This window comes from Sphaerodactylus townsendi, linkage group LG09, assembly GCF_021028975.2.
Source record: "Sphaerodactylus townsendi isolate TG3544 linkage group LG09, MPM_Stown_v2.3, whole genome shotgun sequence".
Classification (NCBI taxonomy): Eukaryota; Metazoa; Chordata; class Lepidosauria; order Squamata; family Sphaerodactylidae; genus Sphaerodactylus; species Sphaerodactylus townsendi.
The window spans coordinates 72,407,897-72,429,411 of record NC_059433.1 but is presented as its reverse complement, the minus strand read 5'-3'; the positions used below and the strand labels follow the sequence as shown (position 1 = coordinate 72,429,411).

Below are 21,515 nucleotides of genomic sequence, written 5' to 3'. Positions count from 1 at the left end.
AGAACACAATTAGTGAAGGATTGTAGTCTTTTATTGCAACTTTTGTTGCGTGGACTAATACACATTGCGTTCATATATGTGGCACTGTGAGTGTTACTCATGTGTACTGGAGCCTTGAGGTAACCTTTGTTATTTTGATTTGCTAAAAGCAAACTACAGACATTTACATTAGTCGTGCAACAGTCAATGACTTGACATAAATACTAAAACACATTATGCTATTTGGCTGGACTCATGATAGCTGGAATGAAGGACTTCAACAGATGGTGGGTTTAGGAATTTAAGGAATTTCTTTGGTGAAAAGCACAGAAGCCAGGAACATTTTCAAGACATAACATATAATGTAGTAAGGAAGTATTAAGACAGCAAAACAAAAACAAAAAACCCATCCACCCTCAAAAATCTAATTAGGAGTTTCTCAAGAAGGCTCATGAGAATATTTATAGCTCTGTACAGACTGGATGAACTTCCCATTCTCTAGTACAAAGAGAAAATTCATATTCAACTGAACAAAGCCAGGCTATCAGAACAGTTTCACAGCTACATGATTTCCTTCTGTGTCCTACCACTGGCAGAAACAAATGAAGCTACAATATTTGGCCTAGTACAGAAAGCCAGGAGGTTCGTCAGGTGGAATGAATAGCTTATAATTACCAGCCATGGGCTCAATTATTGCCAAACCATCTTCTGTTCTAGCCCCAGGTTAAGGCCAAAACCATGGTTTCCTCAACTGTTTTGGCAAACCGTGGCTTAGATTTGCTTGTTCGTTGTCACTTTCCGTGTGCTGAATACTCTATGCTCAATTTGCAGTGGCCTCTGGTGTGAAACTGGAACGGAGGCTATTCATGATATTCATATATATATACATGCACCACTAACAATATCTATACACACAAACAAACACATATATACGCCTCTCCGTCTTCAAGTTGTCTTTCGGAAGTGCTTTAAAACTCACCCCAAGGAATTTGGCCCTTATTCTGGGGTCCGTGAGGTAGTGGGCTTGGTGGGTCAGAGAGGGTTCTTTTGTGTCCAGGGGGTGGGGGAGGGGGCCTCTTCTTGGACAGGGTGGAGCTGCCGCTAGTGGTTTGAGTGCCTAAAGGGAGGGTTGAAGGTGGGCCAGATGGACCTGTAAAACCAAACAAACAGCTGCTTACCAACACGAGGATGGGTTAACACCAAAACAGCATGGAAGGAAAGCAAAAAATCAGACCTCAGCAAAGCACTGAAAGCAAAGGAAAGCCATTCCACATTTCGGTCAAAAGAAAATCAACACCACTGTCGGAACGATCAATGCTGGGTGCCTTCCTGGCTATGCGAGCGGTATGATCGGAACACCACGCACACACATGCAGACAGAAGCTACTGCAAACAAGCACCAGAGTTTTGTATCTGGACACAGCAAGAAGCTTGACTGGCTTAATCGCCACAAATTTAAAATTAAACGGGGCAGAACAGCTGTGGCTTGAAAGCTACCATCTATAGAACACGGAAATCAAATAACCGCTGCTGAAATCAAACATTATTTGAGATGGCTTTCTGTATAACAGATCCAACAAATTCTGTAATTGCTCATTTGTCAACGTGTTCATGGATTTCATTTACAAAAAAAGTTATTTAGGAATGCTATTACCCATGTGTCCAATTTGTAATAAAGACTTCACAGTAATGTATTGTCGAAGGCTTTCACGGCCGGATTCAACTGGTTCTGGTGGGTTTTCCGGGCTGCGTGGCCGTGGTCTGGTGGATCTTGTCCCTAATGTTTCGCCTGCATCTGTGGCTGGCATCTTCAGAGGTGTATCACAGAGGGATAACAGACTTTCCTCTGTGATACACCTCTGAAGATGCCAGCCACAGGCAAAACATTAGGAACAAGATCCACCAGACCATGGCCACGCAGCCCGGAAAACCCACCCAAACCACTTCACAGTAAGTTTGAAGCATGCCTCGGTAAGGGATGAATGGGATAGCATGTTTTCCTAGCCTCATTCCACCCATTATGAAATATGAAGCTTAAGATTCACATCTACTTCATAATAGTGTTGTAAAAAATACAACTGTGTGATGCAGTTTCAGCACACTAAGTTTTTGCACTAAGTTTAGTACACTAAGTTTTAGCACTAATAAAATGCTAAGTGCTCTTGTCATTGATAGAAATATACTAAACCTGGATCCACCACCAAATTGTACGGCCATGTGAAGGTATCTACAGTACTAGACTTGCAGTGAGGACGGATTTTGTTATGACTAATGTTTTCCATGCTAGATCAAAATGTAACTACTGTGAACACCTATAGATCATTTAAATAACCTGTGATCAAAACATTCTCATACTAAAACAAACAACATAATTGTAATTCCTTTTTAAACATGTAGGTGGACACGAAGTAGAAGATAAAAAAACAAATATGGTAAAGCCATTTCAGAAAATAACTTTTAATACAAGCAAAGTACATTTATATGTTCAGGAATGCAACAGGATTGGGCTGTTGACCTGAAACCAGTCTGGTGTAGTGGTTAAGAATGGCGGACGCTAATCTCCTCCACATGAAGCCTGCTGGGTGACCTTGGGCTAGTCACAGTTCTCTCCAAACTGTCTCAGCCTCACCTACCTCTCACGAAGGGACTGTTGTGGGGAGGGGAAGTTTGTAAGCTGCTTCATACTCCTTAAAGCAGTGATGGCGAACCTTTTTGAGACCGAGTGCCCAAACTGCAACCCAAAACCCACTTATTTATCGCAAAGTGCCAACATGGCAATTTAACCTGAATACTGAGGTTTTAGTATAGAAAAAAACGGTTGGCTCCAAGGCACCCGTTACTCGGGAGTAAGCTTGGTGGTAGTTGGTGGCTTTGCTTTGAAGCAACCAAGCTTACTCCCAGGTAAAGGATCACGCTTTAGTTCTTCCCATGAAAATCAGTGGGGTTTAACAGAGCTTAACAGGGTTTACCTACACTGCTTCCCCAAAACTAGGTCTTAGGTTTGATGCTAATAATCTCCCTGAAATAATTATACTATTATCACATGATGAACTCTGTGCGTGCATGCCCACAGAGAGGGCTCTGAGTGCCACCTCTGGCACCCGTGCCATAGGTTTGCCACCACTGCCTTAAAGGTAGAGAAAGGTGGGGTATGTAAACCATCTCTTCTTCATGACAGCTGATGTATGTATATGGATGATGCTCAGTAGGTTTCAGCTGCCGGCTCAACAGCAGTGAAACCTTTCCTCAAATCACAAATTCTGAGATGCTGCTTCTAAAAAAAGGCTGAATGAGGCAAGAGTTCACCATCTTAAAAAAAGAAAGCCACTTCTAAAATTTAAAGATCGGAAAATGCTTTGCGCACAGTGCAGAGCGGGGGAGACTGCCACAATATCTAACAGGGCCTGTGAGTTTTGTGCAACGATTTTACACGCAACACCACTGTGAAAGCAGCAATGGATGTGCAATCAGAAAAAACTGGCATCACCTGACAGCTGCAAGCCAAATACTGCTGAAATGGAATGCCCTCCTAACAGGGTGAATGCGGTGGGAAAAATACATGGTCACTGTCTTAGATCCTGACTGCAGAAAGACACAGTATTTCAGCCAGTTTTGTTATGTCAGAGCTAGCCTGTGCCATGGACATTCAGAGGACCCTGGCTGGAGAAGAACAAAGGGCAGGAACCTTACATCTAAGCCAGGGGTGTCGAAGTCATTTTTTACAAGGACTAGATATGACATACATGTGATGTGGCTTGTTGGGCCAGGCTCTGGGGGGTGGCTGCCTCAGCTGGCCCCAGGACGGCACTGGTAGGATTAACTGTACAGGTGAGTGGAGAGGTTGCCTTGAGAGGGTTTATCAGGCCTGCGAGCCAGCTGAGGCAATCCCAAGGGAGCGAGGGGTGGGGGAGGCTTGAAAAGCCCCCTCAAGGGGCTAGATCCAGCCTCCAAGCTGCGTTTGACACCCCTGACCTAAGCCACGGTTTCAAGTGGGTAGCTGTGTTACCTGCAGTAGAAGAGCAAGGTTTGAGCCCAGTAGCGCTTTAGAGACCAAGAAAATGTTCAAACTACAAGGTTTCAAGAGTCAGAGAGCTCCCTTGGTCACACACCAGAAGCACATGTAAATAAATGAAAATATAAATCTAGGGGCAAGTGCATAATTTTTTCCAGGCAATGAATTAAACCCTCCTAATGCTCACACATTCCTTTGAAGTGCAAGGCAGCTATCCTGGTAGCATGGGAAGAAGAAGCCGAGACATTGCAGGACAATTTGTCATGGCGTTCCAGAATTGTAACTGTATTTTTCATTCATATTTTCTTACAGTATGAGGACAATTCTGTAGCCCTCTCCTGATGCTTAGACCTCTTCTCCACAGTAAATTACAAAATGCCAACCCACAGAAGGGTAGGTAAAGTATAGTTTTCATAACCTGGATTTTTGTTTATGGTCAATTCTATTATTAAAAGGCAAAACTATAAAAAACCAGAATATGAACAATTATGCAGTTTTTGCCTCAAAAATAATCACGAAGTAATTACATACCGTATATAAGCTAGCTGGGCTTTGTCAAACCCAGCCGGCAAGCAGAGGGAGCTCCTTATTTGGGCAGTGACATCAGGGGGAGTCACTGCCCAAATAAGGAGCTCCCTCTGCCTCCCCGGGGTTTGACCAAGCCCAGCCAGCCAGGGTGCCTCGGGGTTCCCCCTTCACCCTCCAAGGAGGGCAGCAACAAGCAGCTTAATGTTAATGATAGGACATTTTGGAAGACACTGATTCATACGGTCACCATGATTTGGAAAGGAATTGACAGCACTTAACACACTCAATTGCGTAAGCGGACAAACCTAAGTGTTTCGCTTTCAGGGGTGATGAGCAAAGTAGTACGGCAAATGATTTCTGCAAATCACTTAGATCGTTCGTAGAAATGAGGAGGGGGAAAAATCAGTGATGCACGTAACAACAGATGTTTACAACTACTTTACCACGTACCTTTGCCAGCGTTTCGGGGAGGCAGTGGAGGGGCATCTGCTGCTGTTGGGGAAATTGCCGAGTCCATGCTTGCAGAGACAAAAATCTGATTGGGAAAGGCTCCATAGGAGAGTCTTTGTTTATCTCTCGGAGTGCTGAGACCAGGAAGAGACATTTTGTCTTGGGGAGAAATACTAGAAGAGTGGCAAAAGCTCTGGGGCCTCGGAGAGCGTTCCTTCTTTATCGGACTAGGCTGCAGAAAGATTCAACACAGTTATAACATAAGCTACGGAGGTCTCACTGTGCAACAGAAACAGGCACTTAACTAATAATTTGGGACTGGATCCTACATAGGCCTCTCACGAATGGAAGGGGAGGGTGACTTTCGCTGATTCGCCTCCTTGCTATGGACTTCCAACTACCCATTCCTGCTGTTCCTGGTAGCAACAGTGAGAGGTGAAGAAGACACGCTCCACAGATGGAAATGTCATCTCTCAGGGAAAACGTTCTGAGAAGTTCAAGCCCCTGAGCAGGATTGATCAAAGAATACAAAGTGCCTGATGGAGAATTGTATTCATGCACACACCAAACATGGATGTTTGCCTCTGGAGAACTCAAGAGCTTTGTTGCCCAGCGGCAAATGTAGCTTTGAAAATGTAGCTTTTGCAAATGTAGCTTTGCAGTATGTGTGTAAATATGACACTGGGGCAAAATTAATTTAAGGAAACTCATATAGTATATGGGAGGCCCATAAGCGTATTGGCAGTTGTACAGATTTTAGGACAATTTTACTCAGTACTTAGCTACTATCCACCTTGTGGGGGTGAAAGCTGAGGTTGGAGGAGAAATACTAGAGAAACAGCTTTTCCCACTTGTTGTTCAAAGTATCCGTTGTGAGTTCTGTGGAACTTAAGTACCTTCCACCCTCCCAGATAACTGTTCTGTGGAAGTGCTCCCTACAGTCGATTTTCTTTAAACATAGAGCACTGATGCTGTTATGTTAGCACTTCACGTAATTATGGAGTCAGTCCCTTAGGACAGGGGTGTCCAATTGGCCATGCCAGCAGGGGCTGATGGGATTTGTAGTCCATGAACACCTGAAGCACCAGAGTTGGACACCCCTGCCTTAGAGAACTACTTTTTGAGAGGGATGTGTAGATGTGACAGAGTTGCGAAGCTGCACAGAATAGTTTTAGCCCATTAAAGCACAGGTGTCAAATTTGTGGCCCTCCAGATATTCATGAACTACAATTCCCATCAGCCCTTGTCAATTAGCCAATGCTTATATTGGGAGGGACTGATGGGAATTGTAGTTCATGAACATCTGGAGGGCCGTGAATTTGACACCCCTGCATTAAAGGTAAAAGGTAGTCCCCCTGCGCAAGCACCAGGTCATTACTGACCCATGGGTGATGTCACGTCACAATGTTTACAGGATGGTTTGCCATGGCCTTCCTCAGCTGTCTACACTTTAGACAAGAAAGACAATTATAAAGACAGGTGGCTCCCAATGGGATCGAGATTGCAAAGCTTGTTCTGCGTGTGCTTCGTAAAAGAGTGAACACCCACCGAACAGCTGAAATGCAGAAAATCTCCATAATGGATGTTATGCCCATTCTGATTCAATATACCTGCCAGCTGGCAAAACGGGGTCTTTGAGAAGCACCTGGCAGAGCAAGGCCATTTATCATTTGCTCTCACGGTTCCTGTGTAACCCGAGTGGATGTTTGTGCAATATTCATTTACTTTATCAACACACCACCTAACTACTTAACACAGCACTTACAGTCCACAAAACCGTACTACGGCACAGCATAACATCAAACGAACATTATCGAGAGCACCAGGACGCGTCATTCCATTCAGTCATTCAAAGGCTTTCCAGAACAAAAACATTAACATGAAATCACCAATGTATAAACACTAACAATACATTTGACAAAATTAGGCACACAGAGCTGCTTAACCCCAGCTGTTATGCTTGTTCTTCCAATTTGTTAGGAAATTTTAATGACTTCTTGGTTAAATCCAGCCATTAATTTTTTTTTTGAGGGCAAGCCCTGCTTCTAAACATTCTCCTGTTGTCCCCGCCCCGCCCCCCAATCTCTCCATTTGTCACCAATTATCTGTTCTTCTGGCAGGCACTTGGGCCCCTTCCGCACACGCAAAATAATGCGTTTTCAAACCACTTTCACAACTGTTTGCAAGTGGATTTTGCCATTCCGCACAGCTTCAAAGAGCACTGAAAGCAGTTTGAAAGTGCATTGTTCTGCATGTGCGGAATGAGCCTTGGAGACATTCAGCCATAACTGCACACATGCAGTCTGATGCCGTTCATGACTATCAACTTGTCTACCATTAGTGACGTTCTACGGGCCAAACTAGAGGATGCCATGTCCCTGAGTCAGTCACAGGCATACGGAACCATTTTAGAGCCTTTTAAAAACTTGTAAAATCAATCCCTTTATGTTTTGGCTCTTAAAAATGGCATGGGGGGCAGGGGCCCCTCACTGCCCCCCCCCCCACAAAGGATCCCCTCCTCCCACTGAAATGTTAAAAGTTACACAGTAGGATCAAGAATGGCTGACTCAGAGTCATGCTATTATCTAGTTTGCCCCAAAGAAGGTGACACCTGACCTCTTTTCCAGACCCACATGCAGGGCTACCTACTGGGGACAACACCAGCAGCTCTCCTAAGCTCCAGAGATCAAGGTGGAAAGATGGGGGCAACTGAAGGTTCAAGTCGCTACTATAAATCCAAGATGGAAAAAAGGTCACCCAAAGCTCCTCTTTACCTTGTCATCCAAGTCATCATCACTTTCATCAATTTCTTCCTGCCGAAGATTCCACTCATACTCTACATGTACGTGTGGGTTTAGCTTTCCGGCTTTGGCCTGAGAAAGCTGAAAAGACATAACTTGGAAATGTGAATCGTGCATCTTAAAGGAAAAAAGATTACTTTATTTTCCCACATTTAATGTAATGGGGTGATCTGGCTGCACACAAGGGGGCATAGAGTATTGATCTAGGTAACTCTACAAATTGTATTGAAAGTAACTCAAAAACTTTAAAAAACTTTCCCTCCTTGCCATATTAGTATTTCAGAAAAATAGGGACGTTCCGTGCTGTTCTGGGGAGGCAAAGAAAGGTTTCGTGGAGTGGGGGCGGTTTGCAAAAATACTGTGAGACTTGTGCACGACGGATGGCCACTACCTAAGCATCTTCATGCTCTTTTGCAAACGAAACCTCAGAATTCTGTGTTCTGGCACTAGATATAAAGGGCTGAATCCTAAACTCTGGGAGCAGAGATATACGGATGAAATGCAGCTTCCCTATCTCCCTCTGCTTTGCTTCCTGGAATTTTTTGGGAGAGGCAGTCAGTGGACTCTTGGGAATAGCGCGCGCGCGGGGGGGGGGGGGGGGTGGGGATATAAAGATTATACACTGAATTGCTGAGCAGAGCAGAGATCTATATCATCCTAATCCCACAACTATAACTTGGTTGTATGACATCTTCTACTCAGAAGCTTTCCCTATTGCCACTGTGGCGATAACGTACCAGCAATGGCTGATCTCCCCATATGTCTCCTAAGACAGCCACTTCAGGTCACTGGAGGATTTCTAATTTCTTTTTATAATTGGCAGCTAACATATTGATCTAACAATTTTTGGCTAGGTCCTCTTTATTCCCATTTTTGGTTTAAACATTACCTGTAGACTCTTTTGTTGAGGAGATATAAGGGGAAAGGCATTATCTCCAAAATGAAACGGACTAGTGACTTTTCCCTCCAGTACTGGTAGTTCAGAGGAACTAGTAGATAGTTACAATGCTACAGCAATATGTGAAATGTTGATTTTTAAAAAGCCTTCTGGTCTTGGGGGTTGTGCATGTGAAATGGCTGCCTCAAGGACTGGGTCAGAGGAGATGGCACTGGGGAAATCCAGACTTTCCTAGCCCCCTAGCAGTCATCCTGGTTTTGCCGCACTCTTTCTTTAAAACACTGCAGCAGATCAGATTTGTGAAAGACTGCAAGAACGGTGGCAGAAACCCAGAGGGCACATGAGAGTGCCATGATGCTGTGGGGAAGGGGAGGGGGGGAGAGAGTCACACACCAGGCTTCCCAACAGCATCCTGTGGCAACTGACATATATTTCTACGATGAATTTGCCTCCTGCACTCTCAACCCACCACGGGTTCACAAGGCAGCTTCCCACATCAACAAAAATAAATACAAACTAAGGAATAAAAATGACACACACTACAGCATGTCAGAACCAGTCGTAAATCAAATGGACTGCGCCACTGAAATAAAGCCAGCCATAAAATCCAACATCTGAGAACACGAGAACTGTAAGATGGCTCACCCAGCACAGACAATAAAGAAACACCGTTGTTATTGTTATTTTTCTTACCAAATCTTCACACTGAGTAGCTTTCAATCTCTTCGCCATGTCCACAGGTGTCTCTCCAGTTTGGTTCACTAGCACATTTAAAGCAAGTAATAATTATTCAAACTGTGTTGCAAAATGTTTAGGAAACTCAGTATACCGAAAAGCTGACAGACAGAAATATGATGAAAGGAATATCAAACTAAGGTTAAACACAGGATACGTTCCGTAAGATTAATCTGATTGCATTATCGTATTGTCTGCAGCTTCAAGTTATTGTAAAGAACGACGAATCAACAAGAAGAATTCAGTGTTATGAAATTACCATAATTAAAATCATGGTCTCTTTTAAAATCATGATTTCAAAGAGACAAAGAACATCAATTTGGGCTGGCCAGTTTATAGAATGAAAAAGAAAATTAGAAGAACAAGAAGAGAACATAAGAACATAAGAACATAAGAACAAGCCAGCTGGATCAGACCAGAGTCCATCTAGTCCAGCTCTCTGCTACTCGCAGTGGCCCACCAGGTGCCTTTGGGAGCTCACATGTAGGATGTGAACGCAATGGCCTTCTGCGGCTGTTGCTCCCGATCACCTGGTCTGTTAAGGCATTTGCAATCTCAGATCAAAGAGGATCAAGATTGGTAGCCATAAATCGACTTCTCCTCCATAAATCTGTCCAAGCCCCTTTTAAAGCTATCCAGGTTAGTGGCCATCACCACCTCCTGTGGCAGCATATTCCAAACACCAATCACACGTTGCGTGAAGAAGTGTTTCCTTTTATTAGTCCTAATTCTTCCCCCCAGCATTTTCAATGAATGCCCCCTGGTTCTAGTATTGTGAGAAAGAGAGAACAATTTCTCTCTGTCAACATTTTCTACCCCATGCATAATTTTGTAGACTTCAATCATATCCCCCCTCAGCCACCTCCTCTCCAAACTAAAGAGTCCCAAACGCTGCAGCCTCTCCTCATAGGGAAGGTGCTCCAGTCCCTCAATCATCCTTGTTGCCCTTCTCTGCACTTTTTCTATCTCCTCAATATCCTTTTTGAGATGCGGCGACCAGAACTGGACACAGTACTCCAAGTGCGGTCGCACCACGGCTTTATATAAGGGCATGACAATCTTTGCAGTTTTATTATCAATTCCTTTTCTAATGATCCCCAGCATAGAGTTTGCCTTTTTCACAGCTGCCATGCATTGAGTTGACATTTCCATGGAACTATCAACTAAGACGCCTAAATCCCTTTCCTGGCCTGTGACAGATAGAACTGACCCCTGTAGCGTGTATGTGAAGTTTGGATTTTTTGCCCCTATGTGCATCACTTTACATTTTGCTACATTGAACTGCATTTGCCATTTCTGAGCCCACTCACCTAATTTATCAAGGTCCGCTTGGAGCTCTTCGCAATCCTTTGTGGTTCTCACCACCCTACATAATTTGGTATTATCTGCAAACTTGGCCACCACGCTACCCACCCCTACTTCCAGGTCATTTATGAATAGGTTAAAGAGCACTGGTCCCAAAACGGATCCTTGGGGGACACCACTCCCGACATCTCTCCATTGTGAGAACTTCCCATTTACACCCACTCTTTGTTTCCTGTTTCTCAGCCAGTTTTTAATCCATAGGAGGACTTCCCCTCTTATTCCTTCATTGCTGAGTTTTCTCAACAGTCTCTGGTGAGGAACTTTGTCAAAAGCCTTTTGGAAATCCAAGTAGACAATGTCCACCAGTTCACCCCTGTCCACATGCCTGTTTACACCCTCAAAGAACTCTAGTAAGTTTGTAAGACAGGATTTGCCTCTGCAAAAGCCATGCTGACTCTTTCTCAGCAGGTCTTGCTTTTCTACATGTTTTATAATTTTATCTTTAATGATAGATTCTACTAATTTACTTGGATTTAGACCCCACCTTTCTCTCCTGTAAGGAGATTCAAGGTGGTTTATAAGCTCTTTTCCCTTCCTCTTCCCACAACAGACACCTTGTGAGGCAGATGGGGCTGAGAGTTCCGAAGAACTGTGACTAGCCCAAGGTCACCCAGCAGGAATGTAGGAGTGCAGAAACACATCTGGTTCATCAGATAAGCCTCTGCCACTCAGGTGGAGGAGTGGGGAATCGAACCCGGTTCTCTAGATTAGAATCCACCTGCTCCAGCGTGGTGTAGTGTGTAGGTCTGGAACAGCATCTTGCCTTGACAGGGGTGGGATGGAGTGCTCGGATAATCATGGATTCAGGAATAGTGCTGATTCCATCTAGGGAACAAACACTACTGGGGTGCTGCTAATCATCCCTCGAGGTATAAATCCACAACAGTATGGATTTCAGGAGGATACTTTAAAACTTGATATTCTGAAATGGCATTAAAAAAACGGACATTGCAGAGGCTGCCCTGAATCTTTGCTATCTGTGAAAGCAGGAGCAAAATGGGGATCCTTTTAATAAGCGAACATCAAAGGCAAAATAGCTGAGTCAAATCATCAAAGGTGCGCTCTAAATATGGAAAAAAGCAGATTAGGAATCACCAAGAGATTTGCCTGAAGGAAGAAGATATTTTTTAATTGCCTGTGAAATATTTTTAAGAGGTTCAAGCTTGCGGTCCAAGCTAAAAACGCTTCTCTCACATAAATGGCACAGTCAGCTATGCAACCTTAGCAGTGAATTCTAAAGTATAAAATTTGCTATATTGAATTAAAAAAAAAAACACTGCACAAAAACAGACTCGCTCACCTATATCAATAGTTGGCTTGCCCTTCAAAAGCAGTTTCAAACATTCAGGCTTGTTATATATACTGCAGTAGTGCAGAACTGTGTTTCCCAATGCTGTCTGTTTATCCAGGTTACCACTAAAATCAAAGCGGGAAAATAGAATTAATGCGCCATGACACAATCTTTGCGCTATGTGTTCCACATAATTCCCTTGGTCCCAAATGCACAGGCACTCTTTTTTATTTTGTAAAGAACAACGGTTAAGAAAAAAAAAAACATTGACTCAGATCAGCGGCCTGTGCACAAAATATGGATTTTTGCTGTATTCTTCTCTGTTTCTGCAGCTCCTTCAGACTACCAGAAATGTCATTCCTAGGGTTGTGGGATTTTGATGGAGGAATTGCTGTGCAGGTCAGAGGGCTTGATGGAAGAAGAGTTTGGATGTATACCCCACCTTTTCTCTTCTGTAAGGAGACTCAAGCTTCTTTCTCTTCCTCTCCCACAACAGACACCTTGTGAGGTAGGTGGGGCTGAAAGAGCTCCGAAGAACTGTGACTGGCCCAAGGTCACCTAGCAGGAATATAGGAGTGCAGAAACACATCTGGTTCACCAGATAAGCCTCTGCCACTCAGGTGGAGGAGTGGGGAATCAAACCCGGTTCTCCAGATTAGAATCCACCTGCTCTTAACCACATCACGCTGGTAGGCAACAAAGTAAAAACTGCCCCTTCTCCTTCTTTCACAAGCACAGCTTCGTCTCCTCGCATCTCCTCACTCTAGCTTCCCGACACTTGTGACACTCTTCTCCGTGCTGATCCTGAAATCCCAGAAATTATCATTCTGGGTACTGGAAATAGCGGCGGGGCTGAAGAGGAATGTGGGAAAACTCTGGGCACAGATGGTGAGCCAACAAGGCAGCAGCAGTAGCTTTGCTGACCCTCTAAGTCCTTAGAGTACTTCGAGGATCAAAGTCATGGTGTCTGCGCTATTCTCCCACCTCTTCTGCTGTAGAATTATCCTGCCATTCTGGTCACTTACCAGGTATCGATCTATCAATCTTTCTCATTGTCATAGACCAGCATAGATCAGAACAAGGTAAACAAGATACTTACAATTAAAATGATAACATACATTACAATTGTACATATCTAATAGAATCTACTGGCAGAAGAAAATTGGGGACACAAAAAAGGTCTTCTAGGCACATAAGGGGAACATAAATATTAAAAGGGAACAAACAAGAAAAATGGCAGGTAAAAGACTATAGCTGTTAGGTCATAGTACACTCTAGTAAGACAACCTTAGTATTCATAATGCCTGATTATGATGATAGCCATAGACCAGTGGTGGCGAACCTCTGGCATGGGTGGGCACGTGCTCTGTGGGCAAGTGCAGAGTGCCCCCCCCCCCCCATCTAGGCTGCTGGGCTCGATTATTAGCATTAAACCTAAGACCTAGTTTTGGGGAAGCAGTGTAGGTAACCCTGTTAAGCGCTGTTAAACCCCACTGATTTTCATGCAAAGAACTAAAGCGTGATCCTTTACCTGGGAGTAAGCTCGGTGGCTGGCAATGGGGCTTGCTTCTGAGTAAACCCTCCTAGGGTCGTGATTCACTCGTTGGAAGAATTGCATGGTTGCTTCAAAGCAAAGCCACTGACTACCACCAAGCTTACTCCTGAGTAACGCACGCCTCAGAGCCAACCGTTTTTTCTAAACTAAAACCTCAGTATTCAGGTTAAATGGCCGTGTTGGCACTTTGCAATAAATAAGTGGGTTTTGGGTTGCAGTTTGGGCACTCGGTCTCAAAAAGGTTCGCCATCACTGCCATTGACCATCCTGCAATGTATTTCAAGTGCTGCTGCACAACATCTGGCAACACTGTACGTTACATGGGGATTGGTATCTGTAAGGGGCAAGGAAGTATAAAATTGTCCTTTGTGACCTGGAAATCTATGCAGCAGTGGCAATATAAAACTAGTTCATATATTTTAATAGTACTGACATTGCAGAAGCACATGCTCCATTGTTTCTATGTGCCCAGATTCACAGGGACATTATTTCTCCCAATAAAGAGTTTTCCTGTATCAACCCTCAAGGACAGTTGAAGGGAGGGCACTGCGTCGTATTAGAGTAAAAACCCTCCAATGTTTAGGTACTTCAAGATTAAATATGCCATAAGAGGTAGAGCACCTATTGGTGGAATGCTACACAGAAAATCTTGTTCTCCACACTTCTTAAGCATGTGTGCATTTCTCACTCTGTCATACATGCAGATAGGGTTCCCGCGCCTACTGAATCTTACAATGTGGGTGGGCAGGAGGGATTTCCTGTGTCTGGGAACTGACCACAGAGATTTCTGGAAATTTTACCTATTTCTCAGTCGCAATGCTGGAAATAAAACTGGATCACTGTTTAATATGATCCAGCACAGTCCCTCTTGTGCTTAAATCCACTCAGACAGTGACTAGACAGCACGCCTCACAATTGTGCTTTCAAAACAGAATATAAGCAAACAGTCTTTACCAGTTTTGTACAAGAAAGTCAACCAGATGGAGTGAGGTCTGGTCAGCTGACCGGACTGCTACATGAAGGGCAGTTTCGCCTGGCTCCTAAAAACAAGGAGGGAGTGAAAATAGCAGTGATGTAAGTTAACTCTTGTTCCAGACAGAAGACATTAAAGATGTTTGCAGAATTATTCATTAAAAGAAATGAACAGTGTAAATTCAGTAAACAAGTGCACATGTATAAAAAAAACGTAGAGAGTAATAGCAGCTAATTTCACTGTTTGTCACATTGTTCAGATGAATGTTAGGCCCCTTCCGCACACGCAAAATAATGCGTTTTCAAACCACTTTTACAACTATTTGCAAGTGGATTTTGCCATTCCGCACAGCTTCAAAGAGCACTGAAGGCAGTTTGAAAGTGCATTATTGTGCATGTGCGGAATGAGCCTTAGATATCTCTCTCTAAACCATTTCAAAATGGCTATACTTTTTAAGAGAACTTACCTGTCCAGGTTCCAGCAGTGGTTCCATGAGCTCGACTCCTTCTGCATAGACTTGTATTAGTGCAAGTAAATCCCTGGATTTGATAGCCTCAAGTAGTTCATTCAATTTAGCTGCTGCAGAAGCACAAGTCTTTCTGGAGAACTTGTGATCTACATATTTAGCGGTAATAAATTCTTTACGTGCAGTCCTAGAAACAGGAAATATATGATTAGAAGTCGAACGGGCGCCAGCAAACAGTTCTGAGTCATTTACCAGAGGACGTCAATGCATATTCTGCTGAATTATTTTTTTTGGCTGCTTTTACTAAGAGCAGATGGGGCACAAAAATGTTCAATTCCTGTCCGTTCTTTAGAAATGCAAATGTCTAGTCACTGGGGGAAAAAGAACATGCTATCCTGGGTAAGAAGGTGTTGATAGTGTTTCCATTTTTTAAAAGTATATCTCCAAACCCTCAGGGAAATGAAAAAAAGTCCAGGCAAGATGATTGGATGTGGTGCTCTGAGCAACATTTCCCGTACTCGAGCAATAAAGCAAATGTGATTGGTCTATGGATCCTGCCTTATCCAAAGGGCCTATAATTGCCTGCACATCATACGGGAATGCTTCAAGCAATGAGTGGAAGAAAAAATGACGGAAGACGGGCATTAAGACAGGCACACTCTGGAAACGTTAGGTCCTGCATAAACAAGTCAGAAACAGGGTAAGTGGTGGCCGGAGGCAAGAGGAGACCATGGTTTTCTCTTTGGAATTCAAAACAGAAGGTGTTTCCTTGAACTTGAGTGGTGTTATAGTCAGAAGAAGGGCTTAGCACATAAACAAACTTGTATGGATAGCTGTAATATTTTCACATCCTTAGACATGATCCAGAAAACATTAGTTATTAGAATTTTTAGTCTGTCTGTAAACCTAGCTTGCCTTGCATGAATATTTGAAAACGATATTGATTTCTTTATAAAAGTCAGTCAAAGCAGCTTGGCAAGAGTGACAAAAATGCATTCACTAAAAAGGTTTTCTAAGCAACTGGTTTAGAAGAAGAAGAAGAAGAGTTTTGGATTTATATCCTCCCTTTCTCTCCTGTAGGAGACTCAAAGGGGCTTACAATCTCCTTGCCCTTCCCCCCTCACAACAAACATCCTGTGAGGTGGGTGGGGCTGAGAGAGCTCCGAGAAGCTGTGACTAGCCCAAGGTCACCCAGCTGGCGTGTGTGGGAGTGCTCAGGCTAATCTGGTTCCCCAGATAAGCCTCCACTGCTCAGGCGGCAGAGCGGAGAATCAAACCCGGTTCCTCCAGATTAGATATACGAACTCTTAACCTCCTACGCCACTGCTGCTCCTTAGTAACATATGTGGAGCTCTATAGATGCGCTGCACGCTGTGAACTTATGAGGACCTTCTTTTCTGTGCATGAAGTCACGGGAATAAATATCTACAAAAAGCAAGATCCGAACAGGCTCTGAATGCCTTGATTTTCATGCCAATCATACCTTTACAGTCCAAGCAAGCCTCTTCACTCAGGGATGAAAACGAGCAGAGAGTATTCCACACCCCCTGATCAGGTTACAGGGTTAAGCTATTTATTTGGACATTATATCAATGCCACTTGGAGACGTCTTTCTAGAAATGTCCCTCCGGTCTTAACTCACTGCACAAATATGACTACAGTTACGGATTTAATTCAGGAAGGGGGAAAAAAATTCCCTACATTCCTTGAGGAGTGCCATCTGAAAAGCTGTCTGACATTGAAGTTTCGGAGCAAAATTAATGTCTTAAGTTACTTGTTGCGATAAGGTCCCTCTGGCTCCAGGTAAAAAGGCAGCTGTATCCAACTTTTTAAAAACATGGATTAAAAGCTTTGTTATCCAGCACTTCAATATCCAGAAAACTCTGTCAACCAGCCCCTCTCTGAGGCCAAACTGTTTACCATCCTGTTGCATCTTTGGGCACATGTGTTTTGTACCCTCCTGCTTCCCAGAAAGCCAGTTTGATGCCTCTGGCTGCTGTGGAGCTTCTGGCAGCTCATGCGCCCAGGTGTTATCTTCAGATGGCTGCTGACTTGCCAGCTGTGACTTTGGGGGAAGGGAAAGGGTCCTGCCAGGCAGGATGGCTGTCCCCATGGAGTTTTCAAAGACATGGAGTTTGACCATGGTGGTGTCTTCATGTAGAGGATGAAGAACAGTACTAAGTTCAAGTATCCAGAACAATTGATTAACTGGTAACACTTATCCCCTGCGACTGATAGATAACAAAGCTTTTACTGCATAATGTTGGGAGTGTTGTGGGGTTTCCGAGTGGCATGGCAGTGTTCCAATAGCATTTTCTCCTGACCTTTCGCCTACAACTGTGGTTCAGAGGATTCTCTGAAGATGCCATTCGTAGATGCAAGCGAAACATCAGGAGAAAATGCTTCTGGAACAGGGCCATACAGCCTGGAAACCCCACAACGCCCCAGTGATTCTGGCTGTGAAAGCCTTTGACAATGTATAATGTTTTTTTTATTACTTACATATCACTTGATGGCGTGGGTTTTGGAGAAGGACTTGGTAAATTCCCCTCCATAATTTCGTTAAAACTATTGTTTCCTATATTCTTGGCCAGCTGCAAAAGGTTCAAAAAATTGTGTTAGTAGGAAGTTGCCTTTGGTATAGGATTTGCAAAGGAACATTTTGAAACTAAACATGTGTTTAACAACCTACAATACAGGCCAGCCCACAGAACTGTAGAAGAGACGTATGAGATTCCCCCATTTTAAGTAATGCAATATGTCACTAATAATTTCATGGTTACACTATTATAAGATCTTTAATGAAAGTATGCATGTTGATTGAAAAAAGGAAAAAAAACTCAACTACTATTACTTTTGGTGGTAACAGCCAGTATGTATATGTTCTAAAGTTAGTTAAACAGAACCATTTTATAACACTGCTTACCAAGAGTTCAGACGTTCCTAATTTGTCTAGCTCTAAAGACTGGATTCGGGAAATATGAACACCCATTTCTCTGTGTATTCCAGAACACTCTATACAGGTTAAAATGCCCAGGTTAGTTGAAAGCCACGTTGGATCTGAAAAGGAGAGAAAAACAACATGTAATTTTAAAAATAATTATTTTCTTTTTGTTCAAAATGTTTTGATGGCTATTTCAGAGAGAGTGACGGACAGTCCCTTGCGGGGGGGGGGGGGGGGGCCACGTGGGGCCATGTGCCTTGAAGAAGGGGAGAAGCCGTCAGCAGGTGACCACTGCAGTTGTCCTCAGTAGTGGGATGTGGCACTTGGCATGCCACCAGCATCCCTGTGCCCCTCCCCCCCAGTGTAGCAGGTGGAAGAGGTGACATTACCGTATATACTCGTGTATAAGCCGACCCGTGTATAAGCCAAGGCACCTAATTTTACTGCCCAAACCTGGGAAAATGTATTGACTCAAGTATAAGCCGAGGGTGGGAAGCCGGGAGGCAGAGGGAGCTCCTTTTTTGGGAAGTGACATCAGGGGAAGTCACTGCCCAAATAAAGAGCTCCCTCTGCCTGCTGGCTGGGCTTGTTCAAACCCAGTCAGCCAGCAGGCAGAGGAAGCTCCTTATTTGGGCAGTGACGTCAGGGGGACCTCCCTCTGCCTCCTGGGGTTTGATGAAGCCCAGTCAGGCACCCAGTCAGGGTGCCTTGGGATTCCCCCTTCAACCTCCAAGAAGGGCAGCAATAAGCGGCTTCCCAGAGGCAGGGAGGTTGTCCCGCCCCCGCCCCCAGCCTCCTTGTGATTGATAGAAAATGGTGACTCGCATATAAGCTGAGGGGGCTTTTCTCAGCCTTTAAACAGGGCTGAAAAACTCGGCTTATACGTGAGTATATACGGTAGTTGGTTTCCTCCTGGCTTTTGCCCCCGTTGGACCAGTGGCTGGGGCTTTGAACTTACACCACCAAAAAGTCCATTTTTGGCAGGGAGACTTTAAGCAGGGAGACTTTAAGTCTCCCCATGGTGCCAGGAAGTCTCCTTGGGGGCAGTGGGCTGGCAGGGTCATGGCGCTGCGGCCGGGTGCCCAGCTCATTGGATGGGGCTGTGAGAGTCTCCCACTGAACTTCACAGCAGAATGGGAATCTGACCCACGTTTTCCCAGTCCTGGTAAGGAATTCTAACTGCTATATCTTAATGACTCCACAGATACCTCTATTGTACTTGGAAATTTCTTAGCAATTATTGTCATCTAAAACAGATTTAAGGTACATAAATACCTGATGATCCACAGTCACAGCAGACATCATTTCCGGGTAATCTCTGTATGTCATCAATAATGGCCTTTGTAAGATCTTCTAAACTATTTTCACCTGCACTTCGCTCTCCACGGAATGCCATATTTAAAGCTTCTTCTTTGCTGTTGGTCAGTACGGATATCCACCTAATATGAAAGTATCAAGGAATTAAAAGTGGGTTTTTTTCCCTAGTACCACAATCCCTGGCAAATTTCCCAGTTCTGGTGGCAGAACAAATTAAAAGTCGTGTTAAAAGTGGTTTCACTTGCTGCGGAGAGAATGGAAAGTGAAAGCGGGACTCCATGAAATAGGTCTGTTCAAGAAATCTTGCTGTGACGGACATTCGCCTCCACCATGCAGCAAGCACACTGTGCACAATCGGCCATTTATTACTTGCATATTCATGCTTTACTTTAATCTTTACACTGTAGCTTACTTTATGAGGCAAATCTTGCCACGTTTAGAGCTGCAAAGCAGCCATTCATCGCCAATCAATACATCATGTTATGCTGCGAATCAAATTAACAACACCTCGCAGAGATCGATGATGCTACGTGATTAATTTATAAATAACTGCACTGAAAACAAATACATTTGAACAAATAGCACTACTAGAATTAGTAATGCTTGTTTAAATCTCTATGACAGGAAAAGAATCATTAGTTTTTATTAATTTATAGCAGGCATTACAGTTCCATGTGGAGGCTCAAGAAATCCAATGTAGCATTGATAGTATTGAAGAATGTTCTCAGCAGCAAACAGATTCCTAGCTGCTGACGCTGAAGAGCATTCCTTTGTTCTCTAGAGTGAGGCTGTAGCTAATGGGTAGACGAACCACCACTTTCCCTCTCCTACCACCAGACTGTGCTGTTCCCTAGCCGTATGAGAAAAGCATCCAGTGCTCAGATAGCTTCCACATCTCTCCTTGAAGGAAAAGTGTAGTTAATGCGGTGATGGCGAACCTATGACACACGTGTCAGCACTGACACGCGTAGCCATTTTGTATGACACGCGGCTGCATGTGGCCGCATACAGAGAAGGACGTTTCATCCTGTCCAGGGATGGCTCGGAGGCCCCACCCTGGATTTGACGAGGCGGAGGCTCCCTCCTCCAGCCCCAGCCCGGCCAGCCCAACTGCCCCGTCGTGGGCCCTGGTGGCAGCAGCAGCACAGCCGCAAGCTCGGGTGGAGGCGGTGGCGCCCATCGTGGTCCCAGCCTCTGCATAGGCCGGTCGGATTGGTGGAAATTTCACAAGGGCAAAACTGATCTTTCAAGACTTCCTTTGCTTTTGCAGCAAAGAGGCAAAGAAAGATGTCACCCCAAGGAAATTTCACCTTGTGAAGTCACATCTGTATGTCCTATTACAGAAAGGAACTGAGAGTGAAAAGAGTAAAGGGAAGGGAAGGAACAGCAGCCAGGTGTTCCAATTCAAAGTTGATTCTCTAGGTACCTGCTCCGGAGGATTCTACCACCTGTGGAACAAGGAAGGCCAACCGCAGTGGCTTCCAGTTTGCTTCTGGAAACAATTCAGGGGGCTTGGGTTGACCCTCAAAGCCTGATATTGCTTGGGAACCACATACCAGTCACCTTTGGAGGCCTTGCCTTGGGTACCCCGCCTTCTGGGATTAGGCAGATGGCAACTCAGGCAAAGGCTTTCTCAGCCAAGGCACCAAAGGTCTGGAACTCTCCCACGGAGATTTGTCTATTTTCTCTTGTGCCATATTCGGCCAGTGAGTTAAAGACATTTTCATTTTGTTTGCCATTCCCTTAGTGCAGGGGTAGGGAACCTGCGGCTCTCCAGATGTTCAGGAACTACAATTCCCATCAGCCCCTACCAACATGGCCAATTGGGGTAGATGGGAATTGTAGTTCCTGAACATCTGGAGAGCCGCAGGTTCCCTACCCCTGCCTTAGTGATACCTCCTTTCCGACTAATGTTTCAACTGCTGTTTTTATTTTGCTGTACATTTTTACCGCTGTTTTTAACTCTTTTAATGATGCGTGTCTTTAAGACAGGTTAACTCTAATGGTTTTAAAATGTGACTTTATCATGCAGGTTTTAATGCGTCATCTGCCTTTGTAGCGCTTGTGACAGCAGAAAGGCAAGATAGAAATTCTACATAATAAATAAGTGAATAAAACTTTGGTAAGTGGGCAGGAATTCTCCTCTCAGAACTGAACTTCTGATCAAATTATTCCTACAAGTCACAAGAGGAGGCATGACT

At 44.2% G+C, this 21,515-nt stretch overlaps 1 protein-coding gene across 12 annotated transcripts in view; it reads right to left on the bottom strand.

Moving 5' to 3' along the window:
- ASAP1 (ArfGAP with SH3 domain, ankyrin repeat and PH domain 1) overlaps positions 1 to 21,515 on the bottom strand; it is a 159,268-nt gene that overhangs the window by 13,130 nt on the left and 124,623 nt on the right. For 8 of the 12 annotated variants that reach the window (XM_048507378.1, XM_048507388.1, XM_048507380.1 and 5 more), the window contains 10 exons: positions 19,273 to 19,436; positions 17,980 to 18,113; positions 17,556 to 17,647; positions 15,054 to 15,240; positions 14,569 to 14,654; positions 12,069 to 12,184; positions 9,362 to 9,429; positions 7,744 to 7,851; positions 4,970 to 5,201; positions 959 to 1,129 (listed from right to left, as the gene is read on the bottom strand). In XM_048507378.1, coding sequence (XP_048363335.1) covers positions 959 to 1,129; positions 4,970 to 5,201; positions 7,744 to 7,851; positions 9,362 to 9,429; positions 12,069 to 12,184; positions 14,569 to 14,654; positions 15,054 to 15,240; positions 17,556 to 17,647; positions 17,980 to 18,113; positions 19,273 to 19,436 — 1,358 coding nt within the window. The remainder of the gene's footprint in view (positions 1 to 958; positions 1,130 to 4,969; positions 5,202 to 7,743; positions 7,852 to 9,361; positions 9,430 to 12,068; positions 12,185 to 14,568; positions 14,655 to 15,053; positions 15,241 to 17,555; positions 17,648 to 17,979; positions 18,114 to 19,272; positions 19,437 to 21,515) is intronic. The other 4 variants (XM_048507389.1, XM_048507390.1, XM_048507391.1 and 1 more) reach the window with 2 other exon arrangements.